Here is a 12,581-nt window from a genome sequence, read left to right on the forward strand (position 1 = left end):
GCCCTTAGAATGTGTTTAATCTATGCAAAAATGTGATACTTTGGGGAATGGGTGTGAAGTGCAGAGCATAGATATTCATTCTTGAAGAAAGAGAATATATATTACTAAAGGACATATAGTGCATCACTTCGATTTTGAGGTGAAGACTTGCAATATGTCAAATGGGGTCTCTGTTGTACCTACCCTAAATGAACTGTCATGAACGAAGAGGAATATTTAGAACAGGGATGTTCTAAATATTTTAATTCCTTATAGAACTCCCAAACTTTACAGAACACACCACTGCCTTACCAAAGGGACTGAGGGAAACTACCTAAAACTTTTTTTTTTTCTTCTTCTTTTATAGCTCTCTGTCTGTGGTCAGCCATTGTACAGGGATTGGCTGTAGGTTTTGGGAATCTGAGCATCTCGTTTGTGATTGCCTTGATTTGGAAGATGATTAAATTCACAAAGGGATGCTGAGTGTGAACACCCAAGAGCAAAGGATTGGACACTCATTTAAGCAACAGAGTTCAGGTCTTGAACTCTATTATAGTGGGTTAAAACAGAAATTGTTCTAGCTTTCTACCAGCTGTTAATAGCTATCTAGCTCCAATTGCCATATTTTGAGGAATATATTCCTTTAGCAGGCCCCCAACAAACCATCTCAGACCCTGTGGCAAAGAGCAGAGAAACGTTCTGAATACTGTCTGTTGTACATGTGATGTCACCTGCTCCACTGCTCGTTTTCTAGCACATGCTTCTTGAGGGCAGGAACATTAATGATCACTGAAGACATGGGTTGAGGCGGTTGATAATGTGGGAAGTGAGGCACGTCTGCACCAGTAGAGCAGAAACACTTGATCTGGCTCTATACAAGCCAGAGCTTATTTGCTTATGTTCAATTAATCTAGCTAGAATGCTTCCAGTCCTTGGACAGAAGTTGCATAATGCTCTGAAGATTTACAAAACCAGTTTGGTGCTGGATTGTAAGAATGCACCAGGCCCTCACTGGTGCAGTTTCCCCAACTCTGCATTGGTGGACAGTTTTCCCAATAACCTCTCCCATACTCCCCATACTCTCCAATTACTCATTTTTCTGCATAAAGAAAACCTCCATGATCCTGCTGCTTTCCCATCACTATCTCTGCTGCCTGTGTGTTGCCCAGTATCCCTGCAAAGACTTCCCCTCATAAGCAGGACTTTTCTACCTATTCAATTACACATGTCCTGTGCTGTAAAGGCTGTCAGTGTCCCTTCCTTTTTTCACAGATGAAAGCACAACCGTCCTCAAGCTACCACCAACACTCAAGACATTCCTCAAACAACTCCTATCCCCAGCACTTTAGCAAGTCAGCTTTGTTAATGCTTCTCTGTGAGGATGTTTGCCCTGAAGTATTCTTTATAGCAGCAGGAGATAAGAATGGAGTTCAGCCCAATCACAGAAAGCTTGTTTTTGCTGGGATTCATCGCAAATGTAGGAGAGGCAAAATTTCTCTCTCCTCCCTCCCTCCCTCCCTCCCTCCCTTCCTTCCTTCCTCCCTCCCTCCCTCCCTCCCTCCCTCCCTCCCTCCCTCCCTCCCTCCCTCCCTCCCTCCCTCCCTCCCTCCCTCCCTTCCTTCCTTCCTTCCTTCCTTCCTTCCTTCCTTCCTTCCTTCCTTCCTTCCTTCCTTCCTTCCTTCCTTCCTTCCTTCCTTCCTTCCTTCCTTCCTTCCTTCCTTCCTTCCTTCCTTCCTTCCTTCCTTCCTTCCTTCCTTCCTTCCTTCCTTCCTTCCTTCCTTCCTTCCTTCCTTCCTTCCTTCCTTCCTTCCTTCCTTCCTTCCTTCCTTCCTTCCTTCCTTCCTTCCTTCCTTCCTTCCTTCCTTCCTTCCTTCCTTCCTTCCTTCAAAATAGGAGGAATGTTTGTATAACATTTTAATGACCTTTGGTCCTGGGCACTTTACAGGGAACAGTTAATGCCTTCACTTCCTGCTGTGACCTGATTTTACCCTATAATTGGTAATGCTGTGTATTGGCTATATAGATATGTAGTACAGCATTAGTATTAATATTAATATTATCAGCAACCACTCTTACATAGTGGTCTGTATCAGAAAATCTGATGTGCATTTAGTTCATTTAGTTTCCTGAGAAATGTTCTGTGAAGAATCAGCCCAGGACCCCTGAAAGTATGCTCACTTCCTTGTGATTGTACACCTATGCTTGTTACTCCAGATGTGATCTGCAGGGCTGATCTTTCAGAAAATATGGAGAAACAGTATTGTCAAACACATAAGAAATAGGTGAAGCCTATTCTCTTGACTCATTCTTATATTTTCAGTCTGACTCTGAAAATTAGTCTCTCTATAATTCCTCACTACTTCTAGAACCTGTTGAAGAGAATACAAACAGGATGTTTCTGTGCTGGACTGACCAACAGTACAGACTCTGGGTGAGTTTAGGAAGTTGAGTTAACTCAATGGCACAATGTGAGTTTGATTCCATTTTAAAAACAACAGTGCTAGATCGGCTTGCCAACTGCACTAGACAGCCAGAACTCCTACATCTGATCTAAGGAATTTTCACTCAGCTCCAAAGGCCTGCTTTTTACTGCCCTATACCTTGTAAAGTCATGGACCCGTGAAGAGCAATGGTGATGTTACTATCTCACTCACTGTTTCATCCAGCTGCTCAGACATTCAGACATTTGCCTGCACCTGCCCACAGTTGCCTGGGCAGAAATTTGCTTAAATGATCCCAATCCTCTTGCACCAAGTGTGATCACCAGGGTCAGGGATTTTGAGAGATGGTCTTACCAGGAAAGACTGAGGCAATTCAGTAATCTACCTTCCTGTATCCGTGTGAGATGATTTCCTAACAGTCTGTCGAAACTGGCAGCCCTGGCTTTCCCTGCTGCATGCAGTCCTGCACCTCTTTCCTGTAAGGATCATGTACAATTAGGCTAGCTTCCAGCCTGTTCAAACCAATGGAAAATCTCATCTTAAAAAGGCTTTGAAGACCCCATGTACAAACCCTCTTTTCCATGGACAAAGCAGATCTTCCTGCATTACATTTTTTTTGGTCAGGCAGAGAAGCTTTAAAGCACCAGATGGAGAAGTTAGAGAACAAGCCTGGGCTGTTTTTTTGTTGGTTTGTTTCTTTTTTTGCTTTATGCAGTCCTCAAGGAAATTAGGCATACATTAGTATCCTCTTTGACTCATGCAGGGCTACTGCAGGGCAGAGGTCTCTAGTGAAAGTTTATTATGACATTGCATTTAAGATTTCTTGATTCTAAAATCCCTGAGTTTAGCAAACTACTGAGCATAGTAGGAGGGGGGAAGATTAGAAAGAATCATTTTACCCTGTGCCCTTCTTAATCCACAAATTATGCTTTAGGTCCTCTGACACAGACTTCTATTCTTTCGAGTCTGGGTTAGGGCTATGAGTAAGAGAGATACCTTACTGGCACTTGCAAGGGTATTAATTACCAGAACTATTGATCCTCCTACTGCAGAGTAGGGTAACTATAGTAGAGCCACAAGTCAGGAAGAAATTTCCCTCCATGACACAATATTGCCTATCATGCTGCATTATGTGGATTTTCAGCTCCACTCTGAAGCAACCAGCATGGTCCCCATCAGTTATATAAATGTGCTAATAACTTGATCTGGAACGAGAGCCAGTATACACAGAACAAGACATTGTACATCTATTCTGTTGTGTTACGGTAACTGCTGCTCTGTAGAACTGGTTAATATGTTACATGCTGTTAATAGGGTGAACTTTTGGCAGCTTCTGTCATATTCCTGTCCCTGTTGCAGTCAGGGTGAAGGTCAGATTATCTTAGAGAGGTGATTGTCCAACTACTCTCTGGCCCTGCTTACCAGCATTAGTCTGATGGGACCAGGAATGGGCAGCACAAAAGATTACAGTGGGTGGAGAGGGACAGTTTTCACAAACTTTGCATTTACCATTTCCATACCCAGCAAGACTGCTCTAGTAAGTGAGGGTTCACTTACTAGACGTAATCATGCCTGTAAGTGGGGGTTGGATACAGCACAGATTTAAAACAGTAGCTCTACTTTCTGCTCCCAGCTCTTCCATCATTCTCCATGATCAGTGCACTGGCCAGCCTCACAAGCAGCTCTGCCAGGAATTGAGTCCTTCCACTTTTCCTCTGCTCTTTTCTTTTCTCTAGCTGTTACCCTCCCTCCCTCCCTCCTCCCTTACTCCTCCCCGTTCTCCCCCTTCTCCGAAAGGGAGACAGCCCCATGCTGTCAGGCTCCCTTCCCCCCTCATCCTTAGTGCCTGGCCTTTTGCCGGGAATTCAGAGCTGCAAGTTTCAGCCCCCCTTACATTCCTCTTGCCTTTTCCGGGTGGATTCTGGCCCACAGCCCTTATCTCCTCCAGCCTGCAGGCTATTTGCTGTGGAGAGCATAAAGGGGTTGATCCACAAGACAACAGAGGAGCAGTATAAGGTGCAGAGAAACAGCGGTAGCAGACCAGGCTGGTATTTGCTTAGTTCACCGCATCCTGCTCTGCACCATGAGGAAGGACAGGCTACCAACAAAACCAGTCATCTTCCTCCTTCTCTTCGTCGTCCTCTCTGGAAACAGCTCTCCTACCACAGAACCGTAAGCAAAACATGGGGTTCTTTGGACAGGCAGGAGACCTGGGTAGTGTTCTTGACTCCGTTCTCACCCTGGCATCTTCTGCTAGCTTTATTTTATCTGGCCATAAAGACAACAGAACTGGGTAAAAGGAGTTCTAGTGATCCAAAGGGCCTCAAAACAGCAATAAAAATAAATAAGATGTTATAGGAATAGCTTTTGCTGCTTGAGTGAATGGTTTGAAAATTTTCGGCAAAACTTTCTGTTCAATATTGAAGTAGTTAAAACATGACTTTTTATAACTGTTTATACACACATCCATTTTTCTTAAACCTTTAGTTTTTAATTTTATTTTTTAAAGCAAATGAAAGGCTTCACTTTGAGTTGACTCCCTACTCCCAGGTCATAATGCCCTGAGGAAGGGAATGTTTATTTGTTTCATAGGATTTGTTCAATTTGTACAAATTTGTTCACAGTAACAGATCTGACATTACCATATTTTTTATTATTATTATTCATATTTTTTTAATTTAGTGAATAAGGTGTCCCTGCTTGACCAAGGGGGTTGGACTAGATCCCCAATGATCCCTTCCAACCTCAACCATTCTGTGATTCTGTGTGTGTATAATAGAGTGAAAACTTCCTTCTCAACATTATATGACGCCTGTTAAACATGAGTATAACTGTTAAGGTCTGTGAGGTGCTGGCAGACTGCAAGGGTAGTATTATATCTGTATTATATCACATCCTTTCTTCACTCCCGTTTGCCCATACCTGCTTCTATATTAAAGAGTGTGTGTTTTGTGTGTGTGCATAGCTAGAGCCATGCGCAAGGAGTTCTAACATCCCAGAAACTTTCTTACTGCTCTCTTTGCCAATGTCCCTTCCTCCTCCGCAAAGTAAAGCTGTGCTGCAGCACTTTGGTCAAACACAGGGTAGAGTGCTGCTTTTTCTGAAAGTGCTAAATTTTCTCCAGTGTTTTTGCTTAAGATCTGGCACCACAGTGTGGCCCTTTTGGGTCTCTGCAAGGCATGAAGAAACTACAGACTGTAATGGTGTCAATGCCATTATTTCACAACGTACCATCATTTGTGTGGCTCCTGAAGCTTACTAACATTGACTAACAAAGGTGGCACTTGACGTTTTTGCTCTTCTGCATGCTGGCAGCATTTAGGCTGCTGGAAGGAAGTGCTGCTATTGTGCCAAAATCTGGTATCTTTTCCAGGCATTTGCTTTAAGGATTTCTGGCTCTATTTTAGTTTTGAGCATCATCCCTATGTTTTTCCTTGTTGTTACAGGCAGGATGGAAAGCTTGTTACATTCCTGGAAATTGCACCTCTCTCTGTAAAGGTGGCAGCCATGAGACTACTTTACTTGCTCTTTTGGTGCAGTTTCTGTTACCTCTTCCTGCTCCTGTGTTTCCCCTGTTCTGCTGTGTTTGACCAGTGTTTTCCCCTCTTCCTAGGCAGTACATGGTGCTACTGCCCTTCCTGATATCCACTGGCACTCATGAGAAGGTCTGTGTTCAGCTGACCCACCTGAATGAGTCTGTGACACTGAGTGCCACACTGGAGTACCAGGGGGAAAACAGGAGCTTGATTGATGATGTGGTGTCAGAGAAGGATGTGTTCACCTGTATCCCTTTTTCAGTGAGTATTTGATGCTTGTGGACTGACTGCTTGTGTCAGGGATAAACTGTAAAAGGGCTCTGAGTAGTATTGGAAAGAGTGACACTGTGTAGGTATTCACTTCCCTCTAGTTCACATTAGTGTCCACACTCAACACCTTCTTCTGGCTTAGCTCTTCTTAGCATCCTATGTGAATGGGAGATGCTGAACCCTGGAAAGCGATACCCTCTCTAGAACAGGAGCAGAAGAGGCCAGGAGAAAGAAGGGCGTTTAGTTTTCACACGTCTGACAGCTGTTTGCTCTGATAGTTCTTCATATGATCCTTCGTAGGATCACTTCTTCAATGTGATCTTCATATGTTCCCCCATTGTCATATGGGGGGCTTAGTCTGGGGTAGAGCTGTGTGTAAAATGCCTTTTGCCTTGTGGATACAATACACTGAATTAATGTGAGAACATGGAGATGTAATTGCTTGTGTTTGGAAAACAGGGAAGCAGGGAATTCGTACATTAATATAAGTGAGAATTTTAGGAGCAATCCTGGGCAACTAGAGGACTTGATCACCTGACTTAGTCAACAGAAAGGCCTTTGGCCTGAAGGCTGAAGAACTGGCCTTCGGGACACTGTATATGTTGGCTGGGTTTATCAGATACAGACTAAAGATTTAATTTGCTTTTTAGAGAGAGGTGTACAAGGGTCAGTTATGTCTGGTTTGGAAAATTAAACCTTCTGGAGGGACTAAGGACAGTATCTGAGAGAGAGGGATGATTCTATCTTCCTAGGGATGGCAAAAAAAAAAGAGCAAAAATATATTGGTTAAAATTGCTTGGCAGGGCTGGGAATTCATTTGCTGTGCAATACTTGCATAACCACTGCACTGCATTAGGAAAGAGAAGGAATGTGAGACAAGTAAAGATCTGTCTCTTGTTCCTGATTTCAACTTCCCTCACCTCTAATCAATGTCAAGATTATGTCAAGATGCCTAATAAGGATTATGTCAGATGCCTCATTTCACAAAGGTTAGTTCACTTCAGTAGACCTTAGAGATGATCACTAACACAGCTGTCTTCTTGCCGTTCTCCAGCTTCCAAAATCAAAAAGCGAGTCACAAGTCACATTTATAACCATACTGGTGAAAGGAGCGACACTGGAGTTCAGGAGCCGCAAGTCAGTTCTGGTCAAGAATTCTGAAAGTTTAGTGTTCGTCCAGACAGACAAGCCCATCTACAAGCCTGGACAGACAGGTAACAAAGAATGGGTAGACATTTGAATTCAAAATGAAATTCCTATTGAAATTTATAGGCTATGCTGGCCAGATGTTGACAACGAGGGTCAGAACAACAGTCATAACTGAAGCATGTGTTTTAAATGCTCTGTGTGGGAATAAATTTGAAAACTGTAGGATACACACATGTACCCAAAGGTACCTGCACACACTCCGTTTGTCCTTGGAAGCTCTGTCCATGCAATTTTGATCCTCTTCAATAAAATTTTCCTCCCCTTTTCTAAAACCACCAAAAAAGGGACAATGACTGGATATTTGTCCATTAGAGAATGGAGCCAAAGTTCAGGCTAGCTCAGGAAATAACTCTCAGAGTGGCAGCTGATTTTGTTCACTGAAGACATCAAGGTAGGATTGTATAAGGCATTTCTTTTGGGCTATTGTTCCGAATCGGCTCGGCATTCGGCAATAATCACGCCGGAATGAGGTGACTACATCAAGCATTTATTCAGGTGAAAGCACATAAAAGAAGCAAAGTATGGATAAGTACTCATGAGGTGATACCTGCCAGCAGGATACTGGACCCGAACATCCTCTTGAGCTGGCAGATGAGAGAGAGTTGCTGACCAGCTCCTGCAGAGACAGCATGGGCCTCCGAGTTAGGAGTTTGTCCCTGCCCCCTGCTCTCTCCGCACTGTACCCTCTATGCCTGGTGCATCCTGGCACGTAGGGTCAGTTCGACCCAGGAGGCAGCCCGGGGGGGTGGACAAACTCCGCCTCTAGTTGCACAACTCTCCCTGCTGGGTGCGCAGGCGCATGTACCAGTTGAGGGCCCCAGCCCTCAATTCGAGGGTCCTGCCTTCCTCCTCTTCTTCCTCCCTCTCGGGTGTTTGACCTTCCAAACTAGTTTAGAGCATATCTGTGGTTATGCTGGCTACAAGCCCAGTCGAGCAGCCACCTTCAACAAATTTCCGGAGGGGGCTGCCTGTGAACCGGGCTGAGCAGCTGCATCCATGCTCCTTATCGCTCAGCCTAGGCAGGCAAACATCTTCTTTCTCAAGGTCTGGCCTCTGCTTCCCACAGGAGATTTTTATGACTCTACAGATCATAGAAATTTCCATCTCCGATACAGCTATTCATCCCCTAAATTTTTCTTCATCAGGGACTAATGTCCTAAAAGAAAGACTGAGTACCCTCTTTGTTCAAAACCAACAAGAACTGCAAACAGTGCTGAACAGTGCTGCATTCATCCTTCTTAAGAAACCAGCCTGATTAGAACAAAATCCAAACACCCATGTTAAGTGCAATATAAGAATGTACTCTTGCAGCTGAAGTTGACAAATACAACCTGTGTCAGCCTAAGTGGTCATGATTAGATAGTTTCTGATGGCAGTGGTCAGTAAGATATTCATAGTGCCTGGGGGCATGCTCTTAGCAACTTGTGATTAATGTTTCCCACATGGGTAGCCTTCTCACCTGACTTGGCTTTCTCGTGAATGGGATTTCTTTAGTAGCTCATGATTCTGTTCTCTGTGGTACCATCTATGTTGACAAACAATGTTTTCTGGATGGTGACTGCATTGCAGAATCTCACCGTCTCGCCTTTCTCCTCCAGTTCTGTTTAGAATTGTTTCACTGGATGAAAATTTCCATCCCTTGAACGAGGTGGTAAGTATGGCAGCTCCTTTTCAATAGTTATTCTGCCTTAAGCCATGTTTGTGGGAAAAGGAGGTTAGAAATGTCATTTGGGGAGAACTCACACTATGCTGAGGTAGTTACGCAGTTCATAGGCTATCTCAGCTCCTATTGACCAGATCTTATCTCCAGATTTTTGCCAAGGCTGCCTTCTGCATTATTGGAAAGGTTTGAGAATGAAACTGCAAATGGACAATGTAAATACTTCAGCAATGAGCAAATCTGCCATTATCACTGTGTGCACATGGGCTTGGCTAGCCTGCTCTAACTGGTATTCCAGATCATCCAGAGTCAGTAATTTCAGCCGGCTTTTCTGTCTTGATTGAATGCCTGGGACAAAGAAGTGGCACTCCCTTGATGTACCTCATAATGCTCTGTCAATCTATATCGGAGTCTTTCTTCCTTATCCCTCTGGGTGATCATCTTGTTCCCCAAAACATGATGGTCATAGCCATGATAATTTGATCGTATTGCGTGCACTCTGCCTAAATGTGAATTCTGAATAATACTGTTTCATTTCTTCTCTTTCTAGTTTCCGCTGGTCTACATTGAGGTATGTATGGTCATTCAGTTCATGTTCAGATCTGTCATACTTCAACCTGGACTGTGTGGCTACAAGCTGCCTCAAGATGAATCTTACTTATACAGAAGGCCCGTAGCATTAATTCAAATATGCAAAGCTTTAACCCATATAGTAGCAACCATGTACTCTGCACCACGATTACAGCTAATTCTGTTATCCAGCCCTGGGATTCTCACATAGCTGTGCTAGCACTCCTCATTCCTACCTTGCAGCCATTTGCAATCCTGGGATTGAGCCTTCCCTCACTGCCTTTGCCAGGGCTTTTTAGTTCTCTTTGGAGCCATTCACTGTTGTCACAGTCACCTTATGATCCTGTTTTCTGTAGGATCCCAAGAAAAACCGTGTGTACCAGTGGACAAAGGCAGAGTTAAAAGGGGGGTTAATCCAGATGTTCTTCAATCTCACCTCTGAGCCCATCCAGGGGACCTACACAGTTGTGGTGCAGAAGGCTTCTGGGAAGACAATCCAACATCCCTTCTCTGTGGAGGAATATGGTAACTACTGCTGCTGCACACAGTTTCAAGTCTCTGGCAACTAACCTAGCAGAGCATGAAAGTTCAATTGGACAGCATAGTGGGTCTGATTAGGATACTCAGCATGACTGAAAAAGTGTCTCTGTGCCTTCTCCATCCCAAGCATCATCCCCTTCTGAGGAATGAATACTGAAGGGCTGAACTAACATTCTCTGCTCCTCCCGAAGTCTCAGGCCATACAAACATTCTTCCCCAGAGAAATCTGTCTGCCTATCTCAGCAAGACTCTCATCAGGAGCAAGTGTATTTGGGCAGTCTATACAAGCAGTCAGAAGCTGCACCCTCTTTGAAAGCCCCATCTCCAGATAGTTCCACATCTATTTGCCATACTATGAGTCTGGGTGTCCTCTGTGCTATTCCCAAACTCAGACCTTTAGGTTTAAGATGGGGCCATAAGTTCAGATTCTGCCTTCCCTACCCCTCAAATTAAGTCAGTAGCTCACAAGTTGCCTTAGCCTTTCTCTAGTGTTCTCAGCTCACAGCAACCCCTCTGGTTGTCGAGAAAATGAGATTCTGACCACCTCTTCCCCCAACACACTCACACATGCAATGTCCCTTCCTTCCCATGCAGCAAGCACGGCCTTCTTCATACCTCTGCAAGCCAGCTGCAGGCCCAGTTACATGGTCTGGAGGGGCCTGGCTCATGCAGAAGAGATGAGACTTCTAAAAATCCTGGTCCTCTTTCAATTGCATGACTGTTCCACTGCTCTGAATATTTCCTAGTTTTTCCAAGGCAGTCGCCATCCACTTCCCCTCCTACAGCTGGCTTTGGGTGTGATGTCAGCACATGATGAATGGGTCATCAGGGAAGCTATATATATATTTTTATGTTTTGCAAATTGGTAAGAGCTATATACCTTCAAAATGTGTAGATGAGGCTGTGGTCCCAACTCCGTATCTGTGGGATATTTCTGCTGACTGTTTATTAAATGTAGCCCTCCTCTCAGGAACTAATAACCCAACTTCATGTACTGCCCAAGAAACTGTTGTATTTTAATAGTAATAACTCTGTCTTTTTAACCTAGCACAATGATTTGCTGAGTACTTATGGCCCTCCTTGATTTCAGTGGCACGTGCAGGTGACCTGGGCCTTTAAAATTGTCTAGTTAGATGTGAAAGACTTTCAGAACCTTTGTGAAAAGAGCTACTAAGCAGCCTCCATGTCTCACTCTTATGTTATTGCCAATTGAATCCACTTGTTCTGTCGTTTCTGCTGCAGTGTTGCCGAAATTTGAAGTAACAGTAAAAATGCCCAGAGTGATCACCATTCTTGATGAGAAGCTGATGGTGACAGTTTGTGGTCTGTGAGTCTCATTCTTCTTTTAACCATGCAGTTCTAACTTTATTTCAGCTGCTGCTAAAGGCCCAGCTGGGGCTTTGTAACAGTTATGTCGGTAACATGTAGAAATATCCATTGCTCTTATTTATTTATTTATTTATTTATGTATTTCCACATGCTTACTGACATAAGAATCATAGAGTATTTAACACTGGTTGCAGGGCTAAGGAGTGGTTTTCAATATAGTTTAACTAAAAAAGATTTTTTAAGCATAGCTTCTCTTGTCACTGCTGAGGGGAAAGTAATGGAGTTGCCCATTTCCTTTGGAACACCTCACTCGATTCTGTGATGTGGTGTCATCCCAGCATCCTGAAGGGAGAATCACAACAGATGCTGCAAGCTGAGCTGAAAGAGGCTATGCAAATACATACACAAAACAGTTATAGCAGAATCAGGTGGTGGTGCAGATACTTGCAACACATTCTGAGACAAGGTCTGCCTTCTATTAAATAAGCATTATGGTCAATGGTTTCTGCAGAGTTATGTTTTATTCCCAAAAGTGAAATCACTACTATAAGATTGGGTATTCCTGCCTCTCATCCCAAGGCTAGATCCTAAAATGCTCTCGAATTTGTACCTTATATTAAATACCTAACATGTCCTGGAGGCAGCTCTAGGGAACAGTCCCCTGAGGGTGGGCTAATTGTTTTTCTCCATCTCTCTTACCGCTTATAATGGCTATGCTTTTCTTTCAACCTTCCTTGCTGGTAGATACACATTTGGAAAGCCTGTTCCTGGTCTTGTGAGCTTCCGTGTATGCCGGAGGTTTGAATCTCCAGCCACCAACTGCTATGGAGAAGACGCTAAGGCAGTGTGCGATGAGTTTTCTGGGAAGGTGAGTCATAATTACTCTTATGAGGATGATATGAGAGAATATTGTGTACTGAATGTGTCCTGTAGGTATAAGTTTGCTCTGATGGAGTGTATAAGTATGAGCGTGAGAAGAGAGAGACATTGATAGAAACTAGTGTAATTACAGCTATGGAAAAGTGCCAAGACAAGAGAAAAGGCAGA

General features: G+C 43.7%; 1 protein-coding gene across 1 annotated transcript in view; it reads left to right on the forward strand.

Moving 5' to 3' along the window:
* The first annotated feature begins 4,421 nt into the window (after positions 1–4,421).
* The window catches only part of A2M (alpha-2-macroglobulin), a 30,097-nt gene continuing 21,937 nt past the window's right edge, over positions 4,422–12,581 (forward strand). The window contains exons 1-8 of the mRNA XM_088531346.1: positions 4,422–4,592; positions 6,034–6,217; positions 7,281–7,440; positions 9,034–9,086; positions 9,646–9,666; positions 10,022–10,190; positions 11,448–11,532; positions 12,279–12,402. Of these exons, the coding sequence (XP_088387472.1) occupies positions 4,504–4,592; positions 6,034–6,217; positions 7,281–7,440; positions 9,034–9,086; positions 9,646–9,666; positions 10,022–10,190; positions 11,448–11,532; positions 12,279–12,402 (885 nt within the window). The 5' untranslated portion in view covers positions 4,422–4,503. The remainder of the gene's footprint in view (positions 4,593–6,033; positions 6,218–7,280; positions 7,441–9,033; positions 9,087–9,645; positions 9,667–10,021; positions 10,191–11,447; positions 11,533–12,278; positions 12,403–12,581) is intronic.

This window comes from Tinamus guttatus, unplaced genomic scaffold (assembly GCF_059628265.1).
Source record: "Tinamus guttatus ecotype Peru unplaced genomic scaffold, ASM5962826v1 Tinamus_guttatus_pri_ptg000408l, whole genome shotgun sequence".
NCBI classification, from domain to species: Eukaryota; Metazoa; Chordata; class Aves; order Tinamiformes; family Tinamidae; genus Tinamus; species Tinamus guttatus.